This window comes from Chrysemys picta, chromosome 10 (genome assembly GCF_011386835.1).
Source record: "Chrysemys picta bellii isolate R12L10 chromosome 10, ASM1138683v2, whole genome shotgun sequence".
In the NCBI taxonomy this organism is placed as follows: Eukaryota; Metazoa; Chordata; order Testudines; family Emydidae; genus Chrysemys; species Chrysemys picta.
This window is the reverse complement of record NC_088800.1, coordinates 40,481,528-40,509,112: the sequence shown is the minus strand read 5'-3', so window position 1 is coordinate 40,509,112 and position 27,585 is coordinate 40,481,528. Positions and strand designations below refer to the sequence as shown.

General features: G+C 48.2%; 1 protein-coding gene across 6 annotated transcripts in view; it reads right to left on the bottom strand.

Annotated features, from left to right (window-relative positions):
* The window catches only part of LOC101940395 (mucosa-associated lymphoid tissue lymphoma translocation protein 1-like), a 134,101-nt gene that overhangs the window by 48,207 nt on the left and 58,309 nt on the right, over positions 1 to 27,585 (bottom strand). Inside the window, exons 1-7 of one of the 6 annotated variants that reach the window (XM_024103969.3) lie at positions 15,687 to 16,163; positions 15,122 to 15,214; positions 12,310 to 12,423; positions 11,051 to 11,169; positions 8,793 to 8,946; positions 3,071 to 3,249; positions 1,842 to 1,938 (exon numbers count right to left, since the gene is read on the bottom strand). In XM_024103969.3, coding sequence (XP_023959737.1) covers positions 1,842 to 1,938; positions 3,071 to 3,249; positions 8,793 to 8,946; positions 11,051 to 11,169; positions 12,310 to 12,319 — 559 coding nt within the window. In that variant the 5' untranslated portion in view covers positions 12,320 to 12,423; positions 15,122 to 15,214; positions 15,687 to 16,163. Of the gene's footprint in view, positions 1 to 1,841; positions 1,939 to 3,070; positions 3,250 to 8,792; positions 8,947 to 11,050; positions 11,170 to 12,309; positions 12,424 to 15,121; positions 15,215 to 15,274; positions 16,166 to 27,585 lie in introns of those variants that run through there. The other 5 variants (XM_065558481.1, XM_065558482.1, XM_008166761.4 and 2 more) reach the window with 5 other exon arrangements.

Genomic DNA, 27,585 nt, shown 5'->3' with positions numbered 1-27,585 from the left:
CTCTCAGGCACCCTGAGACCCCACCCAGGACAGGTGGAGGGTCCAGGGCTCCCCACAGTGGCCTGGGCTCCCTGGGCAGCTCTTACCCCTCGGCTCGAGCTTGCGGCCTGTCCAGGGGCCGGGGCCTCAGGGGGAAGAGGAGGAGCAGGGGTGGGGCCACGGAGAGGGACCAGGCCTCATGGCAAGGAGGGGCTAAGGCCCACCTCAGCCCCCCACCACCAGGAAGAGGCTGGTGCCACAGGCACAGGCTGCGCTTCACAGCGGGGAGAGCTGATCACTTTATCAGCTCTCCTGTCGCGAAGCACAGCCCCTGCCGGTGCTGCTCTGTGCCTGCCCGAGGCTTGCAGTTTGCGGGGGCAATGCAGCCCCCTGCCTGCCAAACTACGCTCATGTTAAAAACATTGGCAGGCATGACTCTCCTGGTCCCCCCCAGTTCCAGTGCCCCTGCCTTTGCCCCATCCTCCTAGGTCCCAAGACAAGCACAGCTTGGCCAGACCCAGGAATCGGGCCTACTGACTTCCATGTCCCTATAGCATATGTATCCCTGACATTTTTACCAGCTCTGTGTGTTCAGCATTTGCTAGTGTGGTATGCTAGATTCCTAAGATTAGTTCCTGCAGTGCAAACTCAATACTTCTCATCCCAAATTATTCTGGGTAAGAGCTATGAAATCCACATCTCTGTAGACCAAGAATGCCAAAGTGAGAATCTTGCAGCACATTATAATGCAACAGCTTTTCTATGACACTGCTAGGGATTCCTTAGAAACAATTCTTTTTTAAAAATCTGATACTGACAGAAAACACTTGACCAAGCTCTTAGCGTTCAGCTGTGCTCCTGACCTGAGCTCTCTGGGTAGAGTAGATCTGCAGGGCTAGTGAATGAATGGCTTAGACCCAGCTCAGTTCTCTGGTTGATTCGACAAAGTCATTGCTTCTCTGGTTACCAAGGAATTTCACGTGACTGTTGTATGTAACCCTGCGTCTTGCAGGATAAATGCACAGAACAACCTTTTGCATTTCGATCTTTTTGTTACCGGACTGAGAGGCACACTCCTTGTCTGAGTGGCAGCACAGACGTTATTTTTTCCCCTTATAGATTCCACTTCCTGGGCTAAATTTAAAACTCTCCCCTTCTCATGGAATTCCAGGAATGCCATTATCGCTGCTCTGAGTGGCTTGTCAGCAGGGGCTGGTAGACAGCTATTTTCTCAGCTTGAATGAGCTGGCAGTGCTCCACTGAGGCCACTGCTTCAAGTCAAGGTATTTACTGGGCATGAGAAACCATTATACAGGCTGTCTCTCTGACAGGCATTGCCAGAACACCTCTGAATTCTCTACGGCCCATGGGACGTCGCGTTGCTACAGCTACAAGGAACATTCTTGGTTCAGCAAGAGTTGCCCTGATATTACTCCAAACCCTGTCTCATCTGCCCAGGACCCCAGGAATAGATAGGTATCACCCACATTTCTCAGACCAGGAAACTGAGACAGAGAAGTTAAAAGCCGAAGTTTCGACAGTGGCCATTGATTTCTGGGATGCCTGTTTTCAGGCGTGCATAAAGAGTCTAAAGTTGGGCTCACAGAATTACCAGCCCCTTTTGCTGATGCTGGCCGACCTGGTTCACCCAACGCCAGAGAGGGAGTCAGTGTCAAAGCCCAGATGCTGGATCACCTAACCCCATGGCGCTCAGTCCTCATAGGCCACATCGACGCTGGCCCCAAGATAACACAGTGGCACGGGCCCCTCCAGGTCACTACTCTGAAACCCAGCCTCTCCTATTATCTTTCAAACTGAACACCCATTTGTAACACAGCAGGATGTGAATTAGATCTGCTCACCTACGTGAATCTCCAGGGCATCAGTCCAGTGTTCCCCTTGGCCATTGGCTGCACAGCAAAGGTATGTGCCAGAGTCACTCAGCTTTGCAGAGTTGATCTGAAGAGATTGACAGTAACATCAAATCGTTTTCACCTGGAGTTTGTGTCCCCAGATTACAGCTGCCAAGTACCCACTGCCCCAAAGCCTCTCACTATTACTTATCAGGCCTCATAATTAAGGCTATGTTTTAGTCACGGGTATTTTTAGTAAAAGTCACGGACAGGTCATGGACAGTAAACAAAAATTCACGGCCCATGAACTGTCCATGACTTTTACTAAAAATAGCAGGGAATAAAAATTGGGAGGGTGCGGAGGGGACTGCCTGGGGGCCCCGCAGGTGCTGGGGGAGGGTGGCCTGGCTGCCTGGGGCGGGGAGGCCAGCCGGCAGCACACAGTACGGGACCCCCACTGGTGCTAGCACCTGCAGGCACCGCCCCCGCATCTCTCATTGGGCGCAGTTCCAATCAGCTAATCCCCAGAGTGACCAGGAGGAGGTGCAGCAGCAGACCCTGTGACATGCCCCCAGTGCAGCACCCCCATGCTCAGATTCTCCAGGTACGGGAGTGGTTTGGAGGCAAGGTAGCTCCAATGTGTCTCGTTTAATGTGACCATTTCTATTGCTCTGTGAGGGCTGTGCATTGTTGCCTCTGTGTCTGGCAGAGTTCTTCATTCATTTCTAGGATTCTCCTGTACTCAGACTCTGCAAAGTCACAGCCACCCAAGGAACAGAGGGGGTACCTGGCCTGTGCCCACCCAACCACAGAGACCCAAACAGTGCAAAGAGCTTACAGCCTGCTTTGCAGGGAAACCTGACCCAATTCAAGGTGGTTCCTCTAAGGCCAAAGAGGCAGGGTGTGGGGACATTGCATGTAATTTTGCTTGATTGCATAAACTAAAGCCCTGGAAGCTGAGGGATGTCCCAACTACCACATGAGACATGTCCCACATGGCTGGAGAAAAGCAGAGTCACCTGGGGCTCCAGTAACCAAGATGATGATGACACTAGGATGATGACACTAGGATATCAGTCACTCACAGGTCATTCATGCCTATTCCAGGAAACTTTCTTGTGGCTGACTGGGATGGGGGAAGTTCTTTCCTGCTCAGAGCCCAGCTATGAGCACCCTCTTCCCCTCCCTGCACCATTACACTGAGCCAAAGCTTATGAACCACCTAAAGACAATGTTACCAAGAGTTTCTTCTTTTTCTGATGCTTCATGGGGGTCCCATTGTGGTACCACTGGTAGTGTGGGGCTGGCACCCCCAGAGCAGCACACTGCAGCTGGAGTGGCTTGCCCACCTTTACTTCTGGCGCAGTGGGATTGAGGACTACGACAGGTTCTCCTTGCCACAGCTCAGGGAGCAGGCCTGGAAAGCAACATTACAACTGAATTAGAGAGCATTTCTTTGCTACAGCGTGATGAAAGAGGATGAATGGCTCCTCAAATCAGGAGTATGCACAAAACCCAGAAGTGTGAACTCTCCCCATGTGTTTCGCTTCTCCTCTAAGGCGTGCCATGCCTCTCAAATGCTCTAGCTATCCCCTAGCAAGCCCTCTCCATCCACTATGCAGTTTCTGGAATTACACCTTCTACCACACCCCACCTCCCCAGAACAGCTCATGGCAGTCTGCAACACCCACCTTCCATCAAGATGAACATACCACCACCCTCAGTGGTACCCCAGGCCCTGACTCATGCTCATCATACATACAATATTTAAAGGCATCTATGCCTGGCGTCCATAGATTCCAAGGGCAGAAGGGACAACTGTGGTTATCTAGCCTGACCTCCTATTGAGCACAGGCCAGAGAACTGCCCCAAAATAATCCCTAGAGCAGATCTTTTAGAAAAACAGCCAGTCTTGACTGAAAATTTGCCAGTGATGGCGAATCCACCACAATCCTTGGTAAATTGTTCCAATGGTTAATTACCCTCACTGTTAAAAATTCACTAAGGCTGTCAATCACAGTTAACACCTGTGATTGAAAACAAAATTAATACATTCATTTTTTAATGAGTTAATCGCATAGATCTGGGTGGGGAGGGAGGCATCTGTGGTGGGGGGGCTGAAGCTTGTGGGGGGTCAGAGCCAGGAGCCCTAAGGGGGGCTGAAAGTAGGGCGTCACCATTTTTTTTGTTAAAGTCCAAATGGGGTCACCAGCACAAAAGCTTTGAGAAACATTGCCATAGAGAATAGGGGCCTGGTGAGCGCAGCCTCCCTGCACCCGCCTCTCCTTCGCTGCTGCAGGCCAAGTCCCTGAGGTAAAATCCACCCTTCCTTGCCTACAGGTGCTGGTCTCACTCAGCTGAAGGGAGTTATGTAAAAATAATAATAATTCTACATTTGTAAATTCAACTTTCATGAAAGAGATTGCACTACACTACTTGTATAAAGTAAATTGAAATACTTTTTATTTTATTTTTTACAGTGTAAATATTTGTAATAAAAAATAAAGTGACACTGTACGCTTTGTAGTCTGTTGTAATTGAAATCAATATTTGAAAGTATAGAAAACATCCAAAATATTTAAATAAATGATATTCTATTATTGTTTAACAGTGCTATTAAAACGGATTAATCACAATTATTCTTTTAATCTCATGTTTAATCACGATTAATTTTTTTAATTGCTTGACACCCCTAAAATTTACCCCTTATTTCTAGCCTGAATTTGTCTAGCTTCAACTTCCAGCCATTGGATGGTATTAGACCTTTTCCTGCTAGACTGAAGAGCCTATTAGTAAATATTTGTTACCTATGTAGATACTTAGACTGTAATCAAGTCACCCCTTAACCTTCTCTTCGTTAGACTGTAGGAGCTTGATCTATTTAGTTTATCACTATTCAGTATGTTTTTTAATCATTTAATAAGTCTCATGGCTCTTCTCTGAACTCTCTCCAATTAATCAACATCCTTCTTGAACTGTGAGCATTAGAACTAGACACAATATTCCAGCAGTGGTCACACCAGGGCCAAATACAGAGGTAGAATAACTTCTCTACTCCAACTTGAGATTCCCCTGTTTATGCATCCGAGGATCACATTAGCTCTTTTGGCCACAGCATCAAACTAGGAGCTCATGTTCAGCTGATTATCCACTATACCCCCCAGATCTTTTTCTGAGTCACTGCTTCCCAGGACAGAGCCCCCATCCTGTAAATATGGCTTGCAGTCTTTGCTCCTAGATGTAAACATTGACATTTAGCCTTATTAAATTGCATATTGTTTGCTTGTGTCCAGTTTACCAAGCAATCCAGATCACTCTCAATTACTGACCTGTCCTCTTCATTATTTACCACTCCCCCAATTTTTATATCATCTGCAAACTTTACCAGTGATGATTTTGTTTTCTTCCCAGACATTGATAAAAATGTTAAATAGCATAGGCCAAGAACCAATCCTGGCCGGACCCCACTCAAAACACACCCCTTCAATGACAATTCCCCACTTACAGTTACATTTTGAGACCTACCAGTCGGCCAGTTTTTATCCATTTCATGTGTGCCATGTTAATTTTATAAATCAAAATGCCAGGTGGTACCAAGTCAAATGCTTTACAGAAGTCTTTTATGTCAACATTATTACCTTTAACAACCAAACTTTTGCATTAATTACATTACCCTCCTTTAATTCTTTATTAAGAGTCCTGTATCAGCTGCTCCATTATCTCGCCTGGGATCGACATCAGGCTGACAGGCCTGTAATTACCCAGGTCATCCCATTTATCTTTTTTAATAATTGACACAACATTCGCTTTCTTCCAGTCGTCTGGAACTTTCCCAGTGCTCCAGGACAATGAAAAATCAACATTAATGTCCAGCGACCTCCTTAACTTGCATCCAAGAGTTTGAAAAGAGCTAGCCATCTGGACATGCTAATTTTAAAATGTCTAAGGGCTTGGCTACACTTGCGAGTTACAGCACATTAAAAGAGCCCCGGGCACACTAGCTCACTACCCGTCCACTCTGGCAAGGCACGTGGAGTGCTCTGACTCCACGGCTAGAGCGCTCCTGGTACCCGACCTCGGCGAGTAGAATAACGTTTGATGCGCCCCTGCTGGAGTGCCCCAGCGTCAGTGTGAATGAGGTGTTGCATTACTGCGCTCTGATCAGCCTCCAGAAACGTCCCATAATCCCCTTAAGTCAAGTGTCCACTCTTGTCATTGTTTTGGATATACCCTTTGAAAGCTCCGTTTCTGATAGCCGGCATGCTTATCTGCTCCGAGACAAAGCAACCATTACTGTGGAATGCTGTGTGAGAGAGAGAGGCGGGAGGGGGAGATTTGCTGCTGTCTGAACTTACAAGACAGCATGCTGACATGCTCTCAGCCCCCCAAAAACCCACTCGCTCTCCTCCCACATACACATAACACACTCCCTGTCACACTCCACCCCACTCCACCCCATTTGAAAAGCACGTTGCAGCCACTTGCATGCTGGGATAGCTACCATAATGCATTTCTCTCTGTGGCCGTTGCAAGAGCTGCTAATGTGGCCACACCAGAGTGCTGGCAGCTGGCAGTGTGGACAGACTACAGCGCTTTCCCTACTGCACCCTACGAAGGCTGGTTTAACTCAAAGCGCTCTACATCTGCAAGTGTAGCCATGCCCTAAATTTAGTAGCTTCTGTCTAACATCCTCCTAAGATACTTGTGGAATGGAAAGTGTGTTTTCATGACCATATGATGAGACTGCATCACCTGTTTTTTCCCCCCAAATACAGAACAGAAGTATTTATTGAACACTTCTGCCTTTTCAGCATTATTATTGATAATTCTATCAATTCCAGCTAGTACTCGACCAATAGCACTGTCAGGATAATTTTTTCTCCTAATGTACATATAAAAAACTCCTTCTTACTCTTTTTAATTCTGCTGGTCATAAATTTCTCCTTGTGTCCTCTTGCTTCCTTATTGGTTTTCCACAATTCCCAACTTCTGATTTATATTCATTACTATCAATTTCCCCTTTCTTCCATTTGTTATATATTAACTTTTTTTACAGTTGCCTTCACTTCCCCTCTAACCCAGGCTGGTTTTTTAACCAATACGGCCTTCTTCCTCAGTTGTGGGATTATGGCTTTTGGGGGATTTAGTAAGGTTTTCTAAATGATTCCCAACTATCATTCATATTTTTCTGATTAAATTCTTCCTCCCAGCTCATTTGGCTCATAATTGTTTTCAGCTTCGGGAAATTGGCCCAAGCACCACACATATATATTACTGGTCTGGACTTTATTCTATTTACACATTATAAATGTGATCAAGTCATGAACACTTGTAGCTAAGCTATAATTAATTTTTAGTCCTGTGATCATCTCCTCTTTATCTCTTACAAGAAGGTCCAATAAAGAATTCCCTCATGCTGGCTGCAACGTTTTTTGAGTTAGGAAATTGTCATCTATTATGTTTTGAAATTCCAGGGATGTTTTAGTCCTGGCAGCATGAGACCTGCAGCATATGTCACTCAAATTGAAGTCCCCCATGATTACATGGCTTTTTTCCCTACACATTGTAGATAGGTGCGTAAGGAGCTGGCCATCCTGTTCCCTATTGTGATTTGGCAGACACTAACTAGTGACCTATTTGTGCTTTACCTGGTAGCTCAGGGTGTTAATTTTGCTCCCTCTCTCATAGCTTCAGAGACTTTCTATTATACAAATCCCTTTGCTGAATACAGGCACACAGCCCAGTGGGTAACACTCTCAGGGAGTTCTGGAGTGAATGTTATAAACTGGAGACATGGAGATCCAGAGCCACACACTCAGGGGATAAGGACACTGATTTAAATAGTTTGGGAGCACAGAGACAGCTGTCTGACTTGGGCAGATTGTCAGGACAACATCGCTGGAGCCTGCTTTCCCTTGATACCATGTGATGGGCTGGGCTGGCATGCTTCCACTGAGGATATCCTCTGGAGGGTCTCTGTTCTAAGGGAAGGTGCGCTCTCACTAGAGGGACGCAGTGTTAGGATATAGATATTCAGGCCTGTCTGCAAAGACCTATATTTTAAGAATTTAGGTGTATTCTTATCACTTAGCTAGTTATAGAGGTACAAAACAAGAATCAAAATCAGTCTGCCTGTTTAAGGGCCTTCTCTCACTATAATAGTCTAAGGCCTGGTTCTTAGGCTAAGACCTTTGGCTAAACAGCAGGGGCAGCCATAAGCTGGGAAGTGAATGGTCACGTCCTCACCAGTCACTCTGAAATACGGCATTTTGGGGCTGTTAAAAAGGTGATCCAATCTATCACCTCCAGAGAAAGGGAAGAGCCTAGAAGATTTAAAGAAAACTTAGTCTGATAGCATCCTGTCTGGCAAGAACTCACTTATCAATAGCTGGGGTGTGAAATCCTCATTTCTTTGTTGTTCTAGCAACAAAGTGTTGTAGTCCCCACTTCCCTATTGTTTATATGTATAAACTCTGTCTGGTTCTGAGATTGTTTTTGTCTGCTGTATAATTAATTTTGTTGGGTGTAAACCAATTAAGGTGGTGAGATATAATTGGTTAGATAATCATGTTACAATATGTTAGGATTGGTTAGTTAAATTTCAGTAAAATGATTGGTTAAGGTATAGATAAGCAGAACTCAAGTTTTACTATATAGTCTGCAGTCAATCAGGCTCGGGGCGGCGGGAATTGGAATCATGTTTTGCTAACGGGGGGAAAATGGGAACAGGGACACAGGCAAGGCTCTGTGCGTCAGAGCTGGGAAGGGGGACACTGAGGAAGGAAATTGGAATCATTGCTTGCTGGAAGTTCACCCCAATAAACATCAAATTGTTTGCACCTTCAGACTTCGGGTATTGTTGCTCTCTGTTCATGCGAGAAGGACCAGGGAAGTGAAAGGGTGAAGGAATAGGCCCTCTAACACGCGGGCTGTGTACGTGGGGGAAGGAAGAGCTTGTACCTTTGGCAATGTGCTGATGGACCTCTACTCTCACCCAGTTAGAGAAGGTGACATTTTTGTGCAGGTCATTGATTCGGCAGATGTACAGTCGAGTTTCCCTTGCAGTGATGAGCAAATCTGGCTCCGTGGCCCCCACAATCTGGCAGCAAGCAGACTGAAAAGAAAACGCAACCTGTGGACATGGCATGAAGTCCTTTCTCTTCACCAGTACATTTGTAACCCAAAGGCACCAGCAAGCTCTTGGAGAGAGACATTACCCTAGAGACGTGGCAGAACCTCCCTGCTTCAAGCCCCGTTAACCAGACTGATGGATGATGCGGAGATGGGTGCAGGGGAGAAGAGCTCATTTGACAGCTCCCAACAGCAACTTGCCATTGATGCACCATGGGTCTGAATAAGCAAACACATCCCACTTCCCCCCCATTCTCTTTGCTTTTGGTTTCCTAGCCTCCCGGTTCCAAACCTGGCCAGCTCCAGAATGGACCCAGCTCTATTATACCATGGCTGTGTAAGCAGTAGGGCAAGCTGAAGCAGCCCTGTCCTGGTGACAGAATGGATCAGAATGAGCCAGGAAGGCAGAGCACGCCATCAGGTATGGAAATGGAGCTGAGATTCCCAGGCTGCATAGATGCATCCTGCTGGTTGCACTGCTGTGAATGCAGAGACGGGGGCTCCTATTCCTGCTCTCCTGTGTGTGTTTGTCAAACCTGTCCTAGCAGCAGGATTCATCCTAGCAAAGATGACTGAGCCAAACTGTCCCATTTAACTGGCTTCCTTTCCTGAACCAAGACGAGCATTTGGGGTGAGCATGGGACTGCACAACAAGCCTGCCTGAGATGGATGTGAATGCCAAAGAAGGGAAAGGTGTGCACATGCGCATGTCTGCATGTTGGTGGATGGGGTTTGCAGTTTCCAATGTTTTAATCTGAAATCAGATGTTAATGGCAAGTGTGGCAGAACAGCTCATGGGGAGGGTGGAGCAGGGCCAGGCCCAAGGGGATGTAGTGTCACTGTTCCACCTGGTTGTTAGCAGCTGGGCCCTGCTCTGCTTTATCAACATTGCAGGCCTGATTTGCTGCTATCTGGCCCCTTGTGTCACTTGATGCCTGTGCAGCCTCAGGGTCAGACTCTTACCCCTGTGGCAGTGAGCAGCGGGGACTGGTTTGGGCGCTGTGCCCAGGTGCAGCACTGACTCCAGATGCCTGGCAATGGAGAATCAGGCCCTGAGAGCAGAGACTCCTGGTCTCTCGTTGCATGCCCAAGAGAAGAGGCTGCCATCCTGCAGTCACTTGGCCCACCAGTGAAATTTACTGTGCCTTGTCATACTCTCTTACTTCCCCTGCACGCACCTTTCCCTCCTCTAAGCTGGCTTGGTCCAGCTCTCGCTGCCTTTCCCTTGGAGGGCTATAACTTGTCTCCCTGGCTCCTCCTCCCTAAGTGACTTCACTGGCCCTGGCTGCTGTCCTTCGAGCTCTGCTGCCTCTCTTCCTCTCCCAGCTTCCTTGTTTGACCGCAATTACTGGGCCAATGTGTTTATCCCTCCCAAGACACAGTCAACCCCACCCTCACCCCCAGCACTGCTCTCCGTTCTCCCAGTGCCTGCACATTCCTTCTCATCCCTCAGTGCCACTCATTCCTCTTCAGCCCCTCCCTCTGTCACAGCTCACCAGTCTCTCCCTTGTGCTCACTCTCCTCCTTCAACCACACTGTCCTCTCTTGGATTTGCTGACTCCACTGTCTCCTCCCCACCCCCAGGCTTTTACTCTCGCCCGGCAAGCGCCTCTTCCTGAGCTGAGCACCTCTGGAGAAAAGCCAGCAGCTGGGGATTCCCCCCTCTGCTCTTTTTCCTCCCGTTCTGCTGCCTTTCTTGCTAAACAAATCTATTTCTTATTGAACTGCTCCTGCACCCCCAGCCACCAGCACTGTTTCCTCTACCTTCAACTCCCCGTCCAACCCTCTGCCCCTCTCTTTTCTCTACTAGCTTCCTTACAGACAGTGCTAGCACAAACAATCAGCAGGCTGCCTGGCCACATGCCAATCTGATTGGTAGGAGCAGCAGCTGCCATCTTCCTTCAGCCCCGATCCAGCCCACTCCCCACTCTTGGCCACTCAGTCTTTCAGACATGGCAGCTTTGTACTGACAGGGCTAAGGAGGGTTCTCTGCCCATCCCTGTAACTGATGCATGGGGCACAGTGGCTGGAGTGGGGAGGGGAGCCTCTGTCTTGCAGTCGCAGACTGTGCTTTCCCCTGGCCTTACCTGGCACTGGTAGAACCACTGGTACTGTGGGGAGGTGCAGGCTGTGGCCCTACATCGCATCGTGAGGGAGTAACCGACAGGGACGGAGGCGGAGGCCGGCTGCTCAGTGATCACAATAGCTAGAGAGAAGCAGATGCAGAGTGGTAATGGCAGCCAAGGGAACAGAGAGAGGAGCAGCAAAGTGGCCTGGTGCTCTGAGCCCTAAATATTCAACCTGTTTTCCCTGGAGTTGGATGGCCAGATGGCCCAGCATGATGCAGGGTGTTCTTTTCCCTGCAAGGGATGGAAGGGAAGGGTGGTGACTGGAGCCCTCCCTCATCTTGTGCCTCACGCAGTTCTTGACTTTGAGACGCCATAGACTCCTGGGTGAAAAGCCACCTCCATGGGGGCAGGCTGGGGCCCTAGGCTCATCCCTCTCTGAGGCACTTCACTCAGTTGGCCAGGCACATGATGCTGCACCATCTGAAGGGTGCTCCTGCCCTGTGCTGAGAAGCTCTGGAAGGGGCTGTGTCCATCTGCTCAAGCTGATGCTCCTCGCCTGTAGAACTGCTGGCACGCCTTCTCAGCAGCTGGGGTCTGGCATGCTGCCATCACCACTTTTACAGTGTTTAAACCTATGGGCCACAGCACCCAGAGCTGTACGATTTGTATATTGATCGTTTGAACAGTAGGATACACTGCAACTGCACATCGGGTGTCTCGTTAATAAAGATGGCCTGCAGAAATGCTCCATTACATCTGGCTAATTAGCGGAGCACCATACAACAGTTCTCCTGGAAGCACCGGTGGTGGCTCCATCATTAAGGGTCGGTTAAGTTTTGAGAGAAAAACAACAGTAGCGTCAACCCCAAACATTCAAAAATCATGAGTCAAGCCCTAGAAAACATGAGATGATTTTAAATATTGTGAGATTTCAACAAAACACATTCAGTGTTGTTTTCCTTTGCTTTCTGGTGTTGGAGCGTTCCTGGCTCGCGTTGTCCAGCTTTTCTCTGCAAACCAGGGGGGTAGAAACTCGGTTTCTTGTTTTAAATGGAACCTGAAATTCTCCCATAATCACATGATTCCAGCAGCTGGGGCTTTGGGAAAAGCACCAAAGTGTGTGACCCACAGTTGTGTGCCACACCTGCAGCACAGCAATACAGATGTGTATTTAAACTCATTTGTTGCGCTTTGGGGGTGTGCAGAAGAGAGAAATAGCTACTGTGGATCACAGTGAAGGGAGCCCTATCCCCTGAACATGGTTGAGCGCTGCTCACCTTTTGGCATTGCTTAATCAGCAGCTTGGTCTTCCACGGGCAAGGCACGGGGCTGGTGTCAGCAATTAAGCGCCTCACTCCCTGGCCACTCTCCCGCTAGGAAGCTGCACCTCCCTAGAAAGAGGCAGAGGGTCTTTGTGAGAAAGGAAACTTCTGGCCCACATGCCAGCATATCAAAGCAGAGAGGCAGCTGGCTGTTGCCATGTTACCCAACATAAAGGGCCCACAGGCCAACTGTGCACCATGGGGTCCTTAGTAACCATCACATAGATTGTTCCTTTGGTGGCCTGTTGCTGGAGCAGCATGCTGGGGTAACAAAAGCAGACACATGTTTCCTCTACCCTCACCCCCCCCCCCCCCAGGAAGGAGAAGGTAGAACAAGGGCAGGTGAGGGGCACTGCAGGATGTCAGGGGCCTTAGCTTTCCTGGGTGGGGAGCTTGCTGTGCTTGGAGGATGGGGCAATGGGGTGAGTCTGAAATGTGCCAGGGTGGGGGATTGGGGAACCCAGAAATGGGGGGCTGAGAGCAGCCAGAGCTCCCCAGAACTGTGCCCGGCTAGGGAGGGGGCACCAGAGCTGTGCAGAGGGAGAGGGGCCTGTGCCCTCCCAGGGGAGTGGGGAGGCTGCCTGGTATCTGCCAAGGGAAGCATGGGGGCAGATGCTAAAGGAGGTTTGGTAGTTTTGGAGCTTGGACAGAGGGACGTCAGGGAACCATTCAAAGAAGTGGGCTGGGTAGTCAGGGCTTCCTTCCCCCTGCCCATCCCTTCCCCCCCCCAATACAGGGCCGGCTCCAGGCACCAGCCTGGCAAGCAGGTGCTTGGGGCGGCCGCTCCGGAGAAGGGCGGCACGTTCAGCTATTCGGTGGCAATTCAGCGGACGGTCCCTCACTCCCGCTCGGAGCGAAGGACCTCCCGCCGAAAGGCCGCCGCAGATCGTGATCACGGCTTTTGGGGGGGGGGCTGCTTGGGGCGTCCAAAACCCTGGAGCCAGCCCTGCCCCCATAGCCTTGCTTCTACCCCCATTTCGCTCCCCACAATCTCTGCCCTGCCCCCCCGCCCAGCTCCATCCCTCTGCCATTCACAGACCTCAACAGGACAAGCCCTGGAGGACTGGGAGCCAGGACTCCCTGCTGACCTGCCTGTTCCCCTCCCCCCTCTGTTTCCTCTACCCTGCAATATAGGGTCAGAGTCCAGCTGAGAGGGATGGGGGGCTACAAAGGAGTCAGATACAGCTCCCCAGTCCCAGGTCCATTTTGTCTGATCTGTGGAGTAGTTTAGAGCAGCCATACTGCACTGGCACTTTGGCCACATCCCTGACACACTCACTGTGCCGGGGTGTCTGCTGCTGGCAGATCTCCTGGCTTACCCACAGCACATATTGTCATGAGGGCACGGTCTGCGTGGCAGGTGAGGGCTGGTCGGATATGGTAGCAGTGATAACAGCTTTCAGGAAGATGCAGTAGAGTGGGGAACTCCCTGGTTTCAGAGGAAGCTCTCCAGGGAAGTGTGTGGCTCAGTGTGACATTAGCAGCAATGTGACGATAACAGTGGTTGCTGCCGGTAGCACCACAGATCCACGTGGCATGTTCCAGAAGTAGAAATACACAGAAATCTCTTATTCATTGATGATTTCGGTGCATTTCTCAAAATTCCCATTTGGCCCACTCCGACACATCCCAGCGGCAGGGATAAATTGTGAGGGCTGCCCTGGCCTCTCTAGGTGCATCTCTTCCATCCACACCCCCAGGGGGCGGGGTGGAGGACCCCAGCATAGACTGAGCTGCAGCCTCACATTCAGGGGTGGCTCTATGTATTTTGCCGCCCCAAGCACAGCAGTCAGGCGGCTTTCGGTGGTGCGCCTGCTGGAGGTCCGCCAGTCCTGCGTCTTCGGCGTCCCCGCCGCCACCAAAGCCACCGAAGCCGGGGGACCGGCGGACCTCCCGCAGGCGCGCCGCCAAAGGGAGCCTGACTGCCGCCCTTACGGCGACCGGCAGGCTGCCCCAGGCACGCGTTTGGTGCGCTGGTGCCTGGAGCCACCCCTGCTCACATTCACATTTGAATCTTACTAAAGACCAGCTCCCAGCTGTGTTCAGCACTGCGTCCATTAGGAAGCAAATCCTCTGTCATTGGCATCGTGGCTTTTAACATATGAAATTTACCAGGAGAACTGTAAGCCTCACTGTAGGATAAGTCTTGCCACGGCATCACCGCATTAAGGTGCTCAGATGCTATGGTGATGGGCCCACAGCAAGTACCTAGCCAGATCACACATGCACATGAAATAAACAATGGCCCTGATCCTGCAAATATTAAGGCATGTGAATAACTTGACACACTGGAATAGTCTCAATACACTCAAAGGGACTATGTACATGTACATGAAATTACTGATGTGCCTAGAGGTTTGCAAGTTTGCGACCTATGGATGGGCCTTACTCAGGCTGCTTTCTTGAACCTCTACAACTCTTTTGCGTATGTTGAGAAAATAAAATCTTTCGTTTCAATGGCAGGTAGTGTTTGGGATCCTTCTAGTCTGTAGGAACGTTACTTTACCACCGCCTGTAATTTGCTTTAGACCAGGGGTAGGCAACCTATGGCATGCATGCCAAAGGCGGCACGCGAGCTGATTTTCAGTGGCAATCACACTGCCCGGATCCTGGCCACCGGTCCGGGGGGCTCTGCATTTTAATTTAATTTTAAATGAAGCTTCTTAAACATTTAAAAAAACCTTATTTGCTTTACATACAAGAATAGTTTAGTTATATATTATAGACTTATAGAAAGAGACCTTCTAAAAGCATTAAAATGTATTACTTGCACGCAAATCCTTAATAAATGAAGTCTCGGCACACCACTTCTGAAAGGTTGCCGACCCCTGCTCTAGACAATCCCAGGTGGCATGGGTAGCTGAAAGAAACATTGCTTTAGTTGGTTATAAAATCCTAAGAATAATATTTAAAACCAGACCTGTAAGTTTCGCCCTGCCTCAGGCCCCGGCAGAGCATGTGTGACGCTGATTCCACCCGATAAATGAAAGTATCATTTCTCACATATTAATGCTTTCACATCCCTTTAAGGCTCAGAAGATACCAGCATTCTTCAGCCTCCTGTTAGATGTGCAGTTTCAAAACTTTGCTAGAGGAGCCCAGAGGCCCCATTCAGCCCCTTGGCAGAAAGACAGAGTCTTGTGACTGTCACCAAGTCAGAACAAAGCAAACTCTAGCTTAGCTGGCAATTTCCAGGATGGCAGGCTGCATGGGGGGGATCACAGAAGTCTCCTTTGTGCCTCTTTCTACCTTCACCACAAAAGAAAATAAAAAAGAGCCACAGATGTCAGAAAGGACATTGATTCCCCTGGGGAAAACGCCAGGGAACTTACCAGGTGTTCGGCTCTGTAACCTGCGGGAGAGCCACTTCGCAACCTGCTGCTCAGAAAGTTCCTGGCTGTACAGTGATCCAGCACTTCCTCATTTCTGCAGTGGTTTGGTGAGGAGTCTCACACCAGCACAACAGGCTGAGTCACTAGCCAATCCCAAAACAAGTCCAAGCCCTGAAAGTGAAACTGGGGAAAAACTTCTCTGAGTGCGAGTGAGTCTCCTCCCTCCTGGTGAGACTGAGACATGTTATCCGAGGAAACAGATCTGCTACCAGCACTGGTCCCACACAAGCAGAGATCTCAGCACAGGCAAAGTGAACAAATCTTCCTGCCAACGGCTTCCCTGGAGGGGGACTTCCCAGACAGCATGACAGCCTGCCTATGAATCAGCTCTCAAATTTCCTTCCAGAACTCAATATTTCTTAATGGCTGCTATTGCTCCTTTAGTTATAGTACTGCTCCTTTCTCTTCACAACCGTTACATGTTCATCCTCTCTGCTGTTCCTGCCCACCACAAACAGATGCCCTGCCCTGTAACTAAGCCAGCATTGCTGCCAGATAATCAGGTTAAAAGGGGAGGGGGGGCAGAGACATCATCTCTCTTTTTAAAGTACTTTTATTTTGCAGCTTTTGGAGTGTGTGGATTCAGAAAAGGGATGGGAGAGGCCAAGCCAGAAAAAGAACCAGAGACAGCTGTATCATACTTTGCCCTAAGAATCATGGGAACATCAAAGGGAAGTGTGAATCACCAGACTCTGGAGATAATTCAGGAAGTAGTTGTGACTAGGGCTAGTTTAAAGCAATCAGGGGCCTTAGGCTCCTCCAAAAATGGGATGTCCCATAGTTCTGCTCCTTCAGCCCAGACTTGATTGTGGTCTCACACATCTCCTTTGGAGGGCTGGTGGAAGGGGACCTCCTTCCCCCAAGAGAAACGGAGGCAGGAGCAGGGGAGGCCCTCAGTGTTTATTCCAGCCGCCAGGGCATATCTGCTGGGGCAGATAGGCCATTTGCTGCACTCTCTCTCTCCTGCCACCCAGAGTCCTGTGTTGGGGTGATGCTGCTGGTGGGGCTGTCCAGAGCAGCAGGCCTCAGAGTTAACACCCCATTGAGATGAATGGGGCAGACCTCCTCAGCGCTATTGTTTCAAGCTCTCTGCAGACTCAAGCAGATGCTACAGCAGTTACCTTCAGGTCATGTCTTCAAATGGTCTTTCCTGACCATGGGTGTTAGAAACTATTAAAAAATGAAACTGAGACGATGATGTAATCATGTCACTCCATGAGCTAGGGCCCTAGTTATGCCTTAATCTGACCTCGGTCTCAACCTCATAGTTAAGGGTGAGTTGAGTTGTTCAATTAAAGCAGGGATTCAACCTCTTAGCTATGTAGGAAAAATACGAAGTATCTTCCTAAAATCCCAGCATTCACTCTTTGGGCACAGAATGCATTTTCTGAGAATTGACAAGTTAATTAGCTAATTCATTTAGGAATTACATTTCATTTTAAATGGGTCTATAAGGGAATTTAGCCCTCTGTGTTAGTCTATTTTTTATCCCAAATTATCTCAGTAGCAGAATGACCGACTCCTCAAACTTCCCATGTAGTTACTGAAACTCTCTGAAATCCTGCCTGTAGGTTGTATCTAAAGAAACTTGATTGGAGTTACAACCAGAGAATATCTTAGTATATCTCATAGTTTGGATTGTAGCCTAGAGCCAGGGCTCTGCCAATAGCTCAGGTCTAGCTAATTTGCATACTGCAGTTCAATAAGTTGAAATGAGTCAGCTCCGTGAGCATATCAGAGTTGGGTTACTTGGCCCAAGCTTCAGAGTAGCAGCCGTGTTAGTCTGTATCCGCAAAAAGAACAGGAGTACTTGTGGCACCTTAGAGACTAACAAATTTATTAGAGCATAAGCTTTCGTGGACTACAGCCCACTTCTTCGGATGCTGTCACCACTCCCAACAGTGCTGTGGCCATATGCTGGCTTCTGTAGCCCATCAGACAGAGTCCTGGTCTGAGGGGCTGGGTAGGGTTAACTGGACTCTTCTGGGCAAGTTGAACAGTGCTCTTGGACCATAGAGACATCAACGAGGGGCCATGAGTGGGAGGATATGGGTGCCCCCCCTCTACCCCCTAAAAGGGCACTGGCACCTTCCCCACAGGACAGTAATACATACAGTATGTATGTGTATGAATGTGTGTGTCACAAACAATGCAGCTGCAGCCTGCCGCCGACTGCCCCGACCCCAGCAACCGGCCCCTACTATTGTATTATAGTAGTATTGGAGATCCCCTCATCCAGGGGGCAGAAAAGAACTGCCCCTGCCATGGTCACACACACCTTCCCCCCCCTCCCCCCCGTCCCCAACAACTGGGAGTGAAATGAACAAGGATGCCAGAAATGGCCCCTAACCCCGGGGGCTGAACTGCCCAGGGAACAGTTTGCCTTGCCCAGAAATCTGACTGACCATTTGAAGTTTCTATTGAATGAAAACTTCTCCTGCATCATTCCACAACAGTGGACCAACATTTGAACCAATATAAACTGGATGCGGAGCTATTGGTTCCATTCAGTTGCATAGAATAGATGTGTCTTTGCAACAACTTCACCCACCCATCCCCGCAATCTGCAGCTTAACTCTTTAGCACAATGGGACTATGGTCCTTTTTGTATGTTATCCCTATGCCAGCAGTATTTTAGTTTTGCTTGCTTCAGAATATACAGTGTTGCTAGTGCCAGTGTGAGACATATCACATAGATATAGATGCCTGGTGCAGTCCTGCTTGTGCAGGCCACCCTGATTCCTGCATTTGCTGTGGTTGTTTGACGTGTAAAAATACATACAATGCTGCTTGCATGACTACATCACTGCTTGCCCATGTGAAATAAGAACATCAGAACACCAAACTGGAAGGGACCTCATGGCTCACTGAATCCCACAGGCAACCAGTGATGTAATCCTGTTTAGGACCTTGTCAAGCTCCATTGTAAAACTAGTTAGTTTTCTTGCCCTCACTACTCCTATTGGGAGGCTGTTCCAGAACCTCACTACTCTGATGGTTAGAAACCGTCTAATTTCCAGCCTCAGTTTACCCATGACCAGTTTATATGTATTTGTTCTTGTGCCAATGTTGTCCTTTAGCTTCGGTAGCTCATCTCCCTTCCTGGCGTTCCCTCCTGATGTATTCATAGAGATCAATCAGATCTCTTCTTAGCTTTCATTTTGCTAGGCTAAACCAATTTCAGCTCTTTTAGCATCCTCTGACAATACAGACTCTTCATTCCCCTGATCATCCTAGCAGCCCTTCTCTGCACCTGTTTCAGTTTGAAATCAACTTTCTTGAACATGGGTGATCAGAATTGCACACAGAATTCCAGATGAGATCTTACCTTGTACAATGGTAATAACACTTTCCTATCTCCACTGGAAATATCTTGCCTGATACATTTTAGGATTACATTTGCCTCTTTCACTGCTCCATGACATTGGTGGCTCACCATTAAGGCTACGATTTAGTCACAGAGGGCACGGCAGTCACAACTTTACCAGACCTCTGTGATGTCTTCTGCTTCAGCTGTCAGCGGCTGAAGCCAGGGCTGGAGGCAGGACTGTGCACCCCTGCCCTGTAACTGCGGCTGAAACCAGTACCCTTCAGCTCCTGCCCTGTGGCTTGGGGGTGGAGGACTGCTGCAGCTGGGCTGTGAGCCCCTGTCCAGGAGCTGCAGCCAGCTCTGGAGCAGGAGATGTGCACTCCCTGTGGCTGCGTCCCCCACTGTGTCCCAGCTCCGTGGCTTCTGCTGGGGGCTGCAGCAGGGGCTGTGTGTGCTCCCCTCATGGTTTCCCAAGGCTGTGGCCAGGACTTGGCAGGAGCTGCAGCTGGCGCTGTGCACCTCGTGCAACAGCTGCGGCCTGCTCCGGAGTGGGGGCTGTGCCCCCCGCTGCGCCCCAGCCCTACAGCTTTCACTGGGGGCTTCAGTGGAGGCCATGCACCCCTGCCTAGTGGCTGCAGCGGGGGCTGTGTATCCCCATCACGGCTTCCCAGGGCTGCCGCTGGAGCTTGGGCAGGGTCCAACTGGGGCCATACACCCCTGTCCTACAGCAGCGGGGGCTGTGTGCCCGCATGGCTGTGCCACCCCACTGCAGCCGTTGGAATGGGGATGTGACCCCCACCAAGGCAGGGAGCTCGGCCAGTTGGTCCCCCCCTCCCCACTCCATTCCTCTCCCCTACTTAGTCCTGACCCCAGTTATTTTTAGTAAAATCAGGGACAGGTCACTGGCTGTGAATTTCTGTTTATTGTCCGTGACCTGTCCATGATTTTTACTAAAAATAACGGCGACAAAAACTTAGCCTTACTCATCATCATCCTGCCATTGACTAATACACCCAGGTTTTTCTCCTCCTCTGTTGTTTCCAAATGATGATCTCCCAGCTTCTAGCAGAAATTATTGGTACTAGTCTCAGTGCATTACCTTGCACTTTCTTCTATTACATTTCAGTCCTTTAGGTCATCCAGTTCTTCTTGTAAGATCCTTCTCTGTGTTGATAACACCTCCCCATCTTGTGTCATCAGAAAATTTCATTAGCATACTCCTGCTTTTTGTGCTAAGGTCACTAATGAAAATATTAAAGATCCGTCTGAAGACTAGTGCCATGAGGAGCTCTACTAGTAACCTCCCTGCAGCTTGATCATTTCACTTTCAGCACAACCCATTGTCATCTCCCTTTTAGCCAGTTCCATACCCACTTTAAATCCCCATATTCTCTATCTTAACTAACAGATTCCCTTCTGGTGCTCTATCAACTGTTTTACTGATGTCTAGATTGGCTGTACCCTGCTTGGAATTCATCTTGGAGCACGTGGCTGGGCAGCGAGGCAGAGTGAAAGCAGAGGCTATTGTAAGCTGGGGCTGTCAGGGACATGGGGTGTCAGGTGCAGGATCTGGGGGAGCTGAGAAACAGAAAAAGGAGTTATTGTAGTAATTCGAGTCTCCATGGCAATAATGAGAAAATGTCGCTTTCCCCTCAGTTTTGGAATACCATTTGCATGGTCTCCTCCAGTCTGGGGAGAGCTTTGATCTGCCAAGGCATTTTCCACCTTACTTCCCCTTTGCATGGGAACTTTTACTGTTGGTGTGGTGGATGGGCATAGGCAGCAGGGCTTGTGGTTGGGCTAGGGATTTTGAGCTTGGAAGCCAGGTGTGGGCAGCAGGGTTTGGGGGCGTTGCATGGGTAGGGAGCTGGGGGTTTGAAGGGTGCAGGTTATTAATTTCATGGGCACTTTTGCAGGCAGTCCTTACATTGCATGATGTCATCATGAGACAGGCAGAGAAGGGACTTGTTCAAAAAAGTGATGGACCAGAATGGTCTCCCCAGAATTGCTGAAAGATTAGGGCATAGGGGAAACAAGTGTTTCTGGGCTAACACACCTCAGGAACTTCTGCTTAATGGAGTCCATCCTTCACCGGGGGCTGTTTGTTGGTCCAACTCCTACACTGAAGAGCTATCTTTTTTGAGAGATCCATCCATACTGTACATATCTATTTAGAATATATCTGGATCAGAGTAGATTTAGATCTGTGAAGCAAGACAAGAAGATTTTGTTTTCCCAGGAAGACATTCATGTGGATGTTCCAAAGTTAGCTTTTGAGTGCAATACAGTACCCCCAGAGAATCCCCATTTCGGAGAAAAGGAAATAAGAGCATTGGCTGATCAACTGAGAATCAATCAGCAACGTTCAGTAATCTCCTCCAATCATTGATATGCTCATCTGTTTTCAGACAATGAAAGATTTCTATGACCTAGGTGGATGGTTTTCTATCAGAGGCCTAGAACAACTGTTCTTTTCCGATTTAGGATCTCCAGCTGATTCACATCCTCCAGTGCCACCACAGCCTGAAACAATTTAAAAACCATCAACAGCAATTTTCTGCTTCCCATCCCTTTCCCCGCAGGCCTGCAAAAGCCATTGCCAGATCTGGCAAATGTGCCAAATCTCCCAGATAAAGGTACAGAAGACACTTGCCATTGTCTTGCTGGGAAGCAGGAACCCTGTCACGCAGCAGGCACCAAGTGAAGAGGTGTTGGGACAAAGTTGAATGTGAGATAAAAGTTGCAATTTCTGCTTTGCTATGACACAGAAAGTGAAATGGAATTAACTTGTGCCCAGGAATGTTTGAAAACTCTTTGAGATGCTTGCCCAAAAATCTCAGGATGCACCCACTATGAACTCAAGCCAGTCAAGGCCACTCCAGTTGCTTTTCTACCATGCTACTTACTATGCAATGCAGCCGATGGAGTACTCGGGATGGAGGCTGAGCCAGCCCATGTGTAATCGAGATGCACATGTAACACCGACAAGACACTGGTTATCAGCAGGCAGGATCAAACTTGGGACCTCTGGAGCTAAATGCATGAGCCTCTACTGCATGAGCTAAACATCACATTGCTCTTAGCTAACTCTGCAGCAGACTCATTAATCTCTAAGTGGTCTTGGTGCCACTAGAGAGGACGGAACACCACACCCAGGAAGTCTGTGGGTTACACACACACAGTCAGCAGCACCCAGTGCACTCCACCCCCATGCCAGCCTGGGGTAAAAAGAACACATATGCTGATAATGTACAGTTCCATTACATGTGACATTGCATTTCCAGGTCTTTTTTTTGCAGTTTTAATTTTTACTTTTGGTTTTCAGTTTTGTTAGTGTTTGGGTTGTTTTGGGATAATATTGCTTTTGATTTGCACCTGTTGTGCCTTCTTGAATTTACATTTTAGTTTTTGGCAGCTGGACTGACTGTGTTATAAATCTATAAGAAATTAGGTTGGACAACATTCCTCTAATGTGTGCATTCCAAAATATAACACATGGAACATTCACATAGAGAAAGAATGTACTAGTCTCAGATTTAAAATTCATGCCAATGCACAGAACCAGCCCATGCAGGAATTACGATTCTTCACCTACCCCAACCTGTTATATTAACGTCAAATATACACCTAGAAAGTAATAATGTTGTTATCGTATTACAACATCTCTACCTCCAAAACAAAGATGTATGAACACGTGGTGTCCCTTATTTACCTGGACCCAGCCCTCATATGCAGATGCGCACAGCCATCTTGCTTTCAGTCAACTGAAAGCACATCCCACCAGCATCCCATACCCGCTCAGTGTATAGTCATCTGCCATGTGCTGGTAAATCAGGGTATGCCTTCCTGACCCAGGGAATTAGAGAGTAGGCTGGGTCTGCCAAAATTAAGGTGGGGATACACGCCCCGTTGATATCCATATTATCTGGTGGGAATGAAGTACCTGCTTCCCATATTCAAATAGGTGGGTTCTCCAGAATCTTGCATGATGCACTTTGCCAGTGCCTCCAGCATAGGGAACCTCCCTCTATCATCCACCAAGGCTTGTGTAAGGAGCAAGTAATATCCTTTTCTGTTTGTATACTCATGTGCACCTTTGGGGAAGACAATGGGTACGTGTGTGCTATCAATGGCTCCACCACAATTTGAGAACCCTGTCCAATGAAAACCTGCGATTATTCTGGGGACATTGGCCACCTTTGCCGCCTATGAATGAATGACAACAATAATTGCCTGGCAAACATCCATCACTACTGAACCATCATTTGACTTGATACCACCAAAATGATTAGCCACAGTGTGACGGGTTGGATCACAGAAACCCCCCTGGGAGCTGCCAACCAATGTGCCAGGACTACCCCTGTTCCTATTTTCCCTGACAGCTCAGGACTCCAGCACCCTGTCTTGCTGAGCCATACACTCCCGTCTGCCCAAACACAGACCCAGGGTCTGAATTACTTGCCCCAAAGCTGCAGGTTTACCTGAAAAACAGCTCACAGAAGTGTGCTTGTCTTTAGCACTCAGATGCCCAACTCCCAATGGGGTCTAAACCCAAATAAATCAGTTTTACCCTGTATAAAGCTTATGCAGGGTAAACTCATAAATTGTTCGCCCTCTATAACACTGATAGAGAGATATGTACAGTTGTTTGCTCCCCCAGGTATTAATACATACTCTGAGTTAATTAATAAGTAAAAAGTGATTTTATTAAATACAGAAAGTAGGATTTAAGTGGTCCCAAGTAGTATCAGACAGAACAAAGTAAGTTACCAAGCAAAATAAAATAAAATGCGCAAATCTATGTCTTATCAAACTAAATACAGATAATCTCACCCTTAGAGATGCTCCAGTAAGTTTTTTCCTCAGACTGGACACCTTCCAGGCCTGGGCACAATTCTTTCCCCTGGTACAGCTCTTGTTCCAGCTTAGGTGGTAGATAGGGGATTCTTCATGATGGCACTTCTCTCTCCTCTCTGTTCTGTTCCAACCCTTTATATATCTTTTGCATAAGGCGGGAACCCTTTGTCCCTCTGGGTTTCCACCCCCCGTCACTGGAAAAGCACCAGGTTAAAGATGGATTCCAGTTCAGGTGACATGATCACATGTCACTGCAAGACTTCATTATCCACTTGCCAGCACACACATATACAGGAAGACTCACAGGTAAAAACACAGCCATCTGCAGACAATGGTCCTGGTTAATGGGAGTCATCAAGATTCCAAACCACCATTAATGGCCCCCACTTTGCATAATTACAATAGGCCCTCAGAGTTATATTTTATATTTCTAGTTTTAGTTACAAGAGTGGTACATTTCTACAAATAGGATGATCACACTCAGTAGATTATAAGCTTTGTAATGATACTTTACAAGAGACCTTTTGCATGAAGCATATCCCAGTTACATTATATTCACTTATATATTTTTATAAAACCATATAGACTGCAACATCACACACAGATCATAGAATCATAGACTTTAAGGTCCGACTGGACCATTATGATCATCTAGTCTGACCTCCTGCACAACGCAGGCCACAGAATCTCACCCACCCACCCACTCCTGTATCAAACCTGTGTCTGACCCATTGAAGTCCTCAAATCATGGTTTAAAGACTTCAAGATGCAGAGAATCTTCCAGCAAGTGACCCATGCCCCATGCTGCAGAGGAAGGCGAAAAACCCCCAGGGCAATCTGCCCTGGAGGTTCCTTCCCGACCCCAACTATGGCAATCAGCTAAACCCTGAGCATGTGGGCAAGACTCACCAGCCAGACACCCAGGAAAGAATTCTCTGTAGTAACTCAGATCCCACCCCATCTAACATCCCATCACAGGCCATTGGGCATATTTACCGCTAATAGTCAAAGACAGCCTAATTTGGGCAATTAATAGATCCCATTATACCATCCCCTCCATAAACTTATCAAGCTTAGTCTTGAAGCCAGATATGTCTTTTGCCCCCACTACTCCCCTTGGAAGGCTGTTCCAGAACTTCACTCCTCTGATGGTTAGAAACCTTCATCTAATTTCAATTCTAAACTTCCTGATGGCCAGTTTATATCCATTTGTTCTTGTGTCCACATTGGTACTGAGCTTAAATATTTCCTCTCCCTTCCTGGTATTTATTCCTCTGATATATTTGTAGCGAGCAATCATATCTCCCCTCAGCCTTCTTTTGGTAAGGCTAAACAAGCCAAGCTCTTTGAGTCTCCTTTCATAAAACAGGTTTTCCATTCCTCGGATCATCCTTGCAGCCCTTCTCTGTACCAGTTCCGGTTTGAATTCATCCTTCTTAAACATGGGAGACCAGAACTGCACACAATATTCCAGATGAGGTCTCACCAGTGCCTTGTATAACAGTACTAACACCTCCTTATCTCTACTGAAAACACCTCGCCTGATGCATCCCAAGACCACATTAGCTTTTTTCATGGCCATATCACATTGGCGGCTCATAATTATCCTGTGATCAACCAATACTCCGAGGTCCTTCTCCTCCTCTGTTACTTCCAACTGATGCATCCCCAGTTTATAACAATAATTCTTGTTATTAATCCCTAAATGCATGACCTTGCACTTTTCACTATTCAATTTTATCCTATTACTATTACTCCAGTTTTCAAGGTCATCCAGATCTTCCTGTATGATATCCAGGTCCTTCTCTGTATTGACAATACCTCCCAGCTTTGTGTCATCCGCAAACTTTATTAGCACATTCCCACTTTTTGTGCCAAGGTCAATAATAAAAAGATTAAATAAGATTGGTCCCATGTGACAAGGTTGGGACTCATCACCGCAGTGTCTCCTGCTGGTTGTCTCCAAGAATTAGCTCAGTCCAGTGGAGCGCCCTCTCCTGGTGGTATCCCGCCCGTTGTCTTGCCTTTGGTTGGCGTCTGAGCCCGTGTCGCTCTCCAGCTCACAGTGTCCTCTTCTGGACCACTGCCCTCCGGCAGTGCCCCTCAGTCCATCCACACCCCGTTCTGGGAGGGGAGGGGGGGCGATCATCAGTCTTCCTACATCCCAGCCACCATGTCCAACGACACCCCTAAAGTCTAATCCCTCATGTCAGAGATCTGGCGTAGTCTATGATGGCCGCTCCCTATGGCTGACGGCTGGATGTACTGCACCCACCCTCTACTCTGGGTCCTGGCCCAGGGACCCTCTGGCGGCAGCCTCGCTGTCCTCCTTCTCTCCCCTCATCTGTCCACTTCCCTGGGCCGCTTCCCCTATGGCCCCTTGCACCCGCTAGGCCCTTCCCTTCAGGGCCTGCAGGCTACGGGCTAGAGCTCCATTCTGCTGTCCAGGTGCTAGTCTCCCAGCTCTGGAGACAGACCTTCCCCTATCGAAGGCCTGGGACAGACTGTCTCTCCTCTCCCTGAGCAGCCTTTTTATAGGGCTGAGCCTGGCCCTGATTGGCTGTCTCCAATCTGGGCCCCGATTGGCTCCCAATAAGCCCTTTTCTAATTTGCTGCCTGTCTGCGCAGGCGCACTGGCCTGCTGCAGCCCACACTCTCAGGGAGTCCCACTCCATCCCAAAACCGATCCCCCAGGAACTCCACTAGTAACCTCCCTCCAGCCTGACAGTTCACCTTTCAGTACAACCTGTTGTAGTCTCCCCTTTAACCAATTCCTTATCCACCTTTCAATTTTCATATTGATCCCCATCTTTTCCAATTTAGCTAATAATTCCCCATGTGGAACCATATCAAATGCCTTACTGAAATCGAGGTAAATTAGATCCACTGCATTTCCTTTATCTAAAAAATCTGTTTCCTTCTCAAAGAAGGAGATCAGGTTGGTTTGGCATGATCTAACTTTTGTAAAACCATGTTGTAATTTGTCCCAATTACCATCGACCTCAATGTCCTTAGCTACTTTCTCCTTCAAAATTTTTTCCAAGACCTTGCATACTACAGATGTCAAACTAACAGGCCTGTAGTTGCCCGGATCACCTTTTTCCCTTTCTTAAAGATAGAAACTGTGTTAGCAATTCTCCAGTCATACGGTACAACCCCTGAGTTTACAGATTCATTAAAAATTCTTGCTAATGGGCTTGCAATTTCAGGTGCCAGTTCCTTTAACATTCTTGGATGAAGATTATCTGGGCACCCCGATTTAGTCCCATTAAGCTGTTCGAGTTTGGCTTCTACCTCGGATGTGGTAATATCTACCTCCATATCCTCATTCCCATTTGTCATCCTACCATTATCCCTAAGCTCCTCATTAGCTTCATTAAAGACTGAGGCAAAGTATTTGTTTAGATATTGGGCCATGCCTAGATTATCCTTAACCTCCACTCCATCCTCAGATCTGTAACAATCCAGGGTAGCTAGCTTCCATACGGCTATAGCAACCTGCTTCAAATGACAAAGGGCTGAAGCGAGCTCCTCAACTAGCTCCAGGAATGTGGCCTTCCTTATGGAAGATGTAGGATGCTGGTGGTTGGGGACCCACTACAGAGTGGGACAGAGGCATCCATCTGCTGCCCTGACCTGATGTCCTGGGAGGTTTGCTGCCTGCCTGGTGCC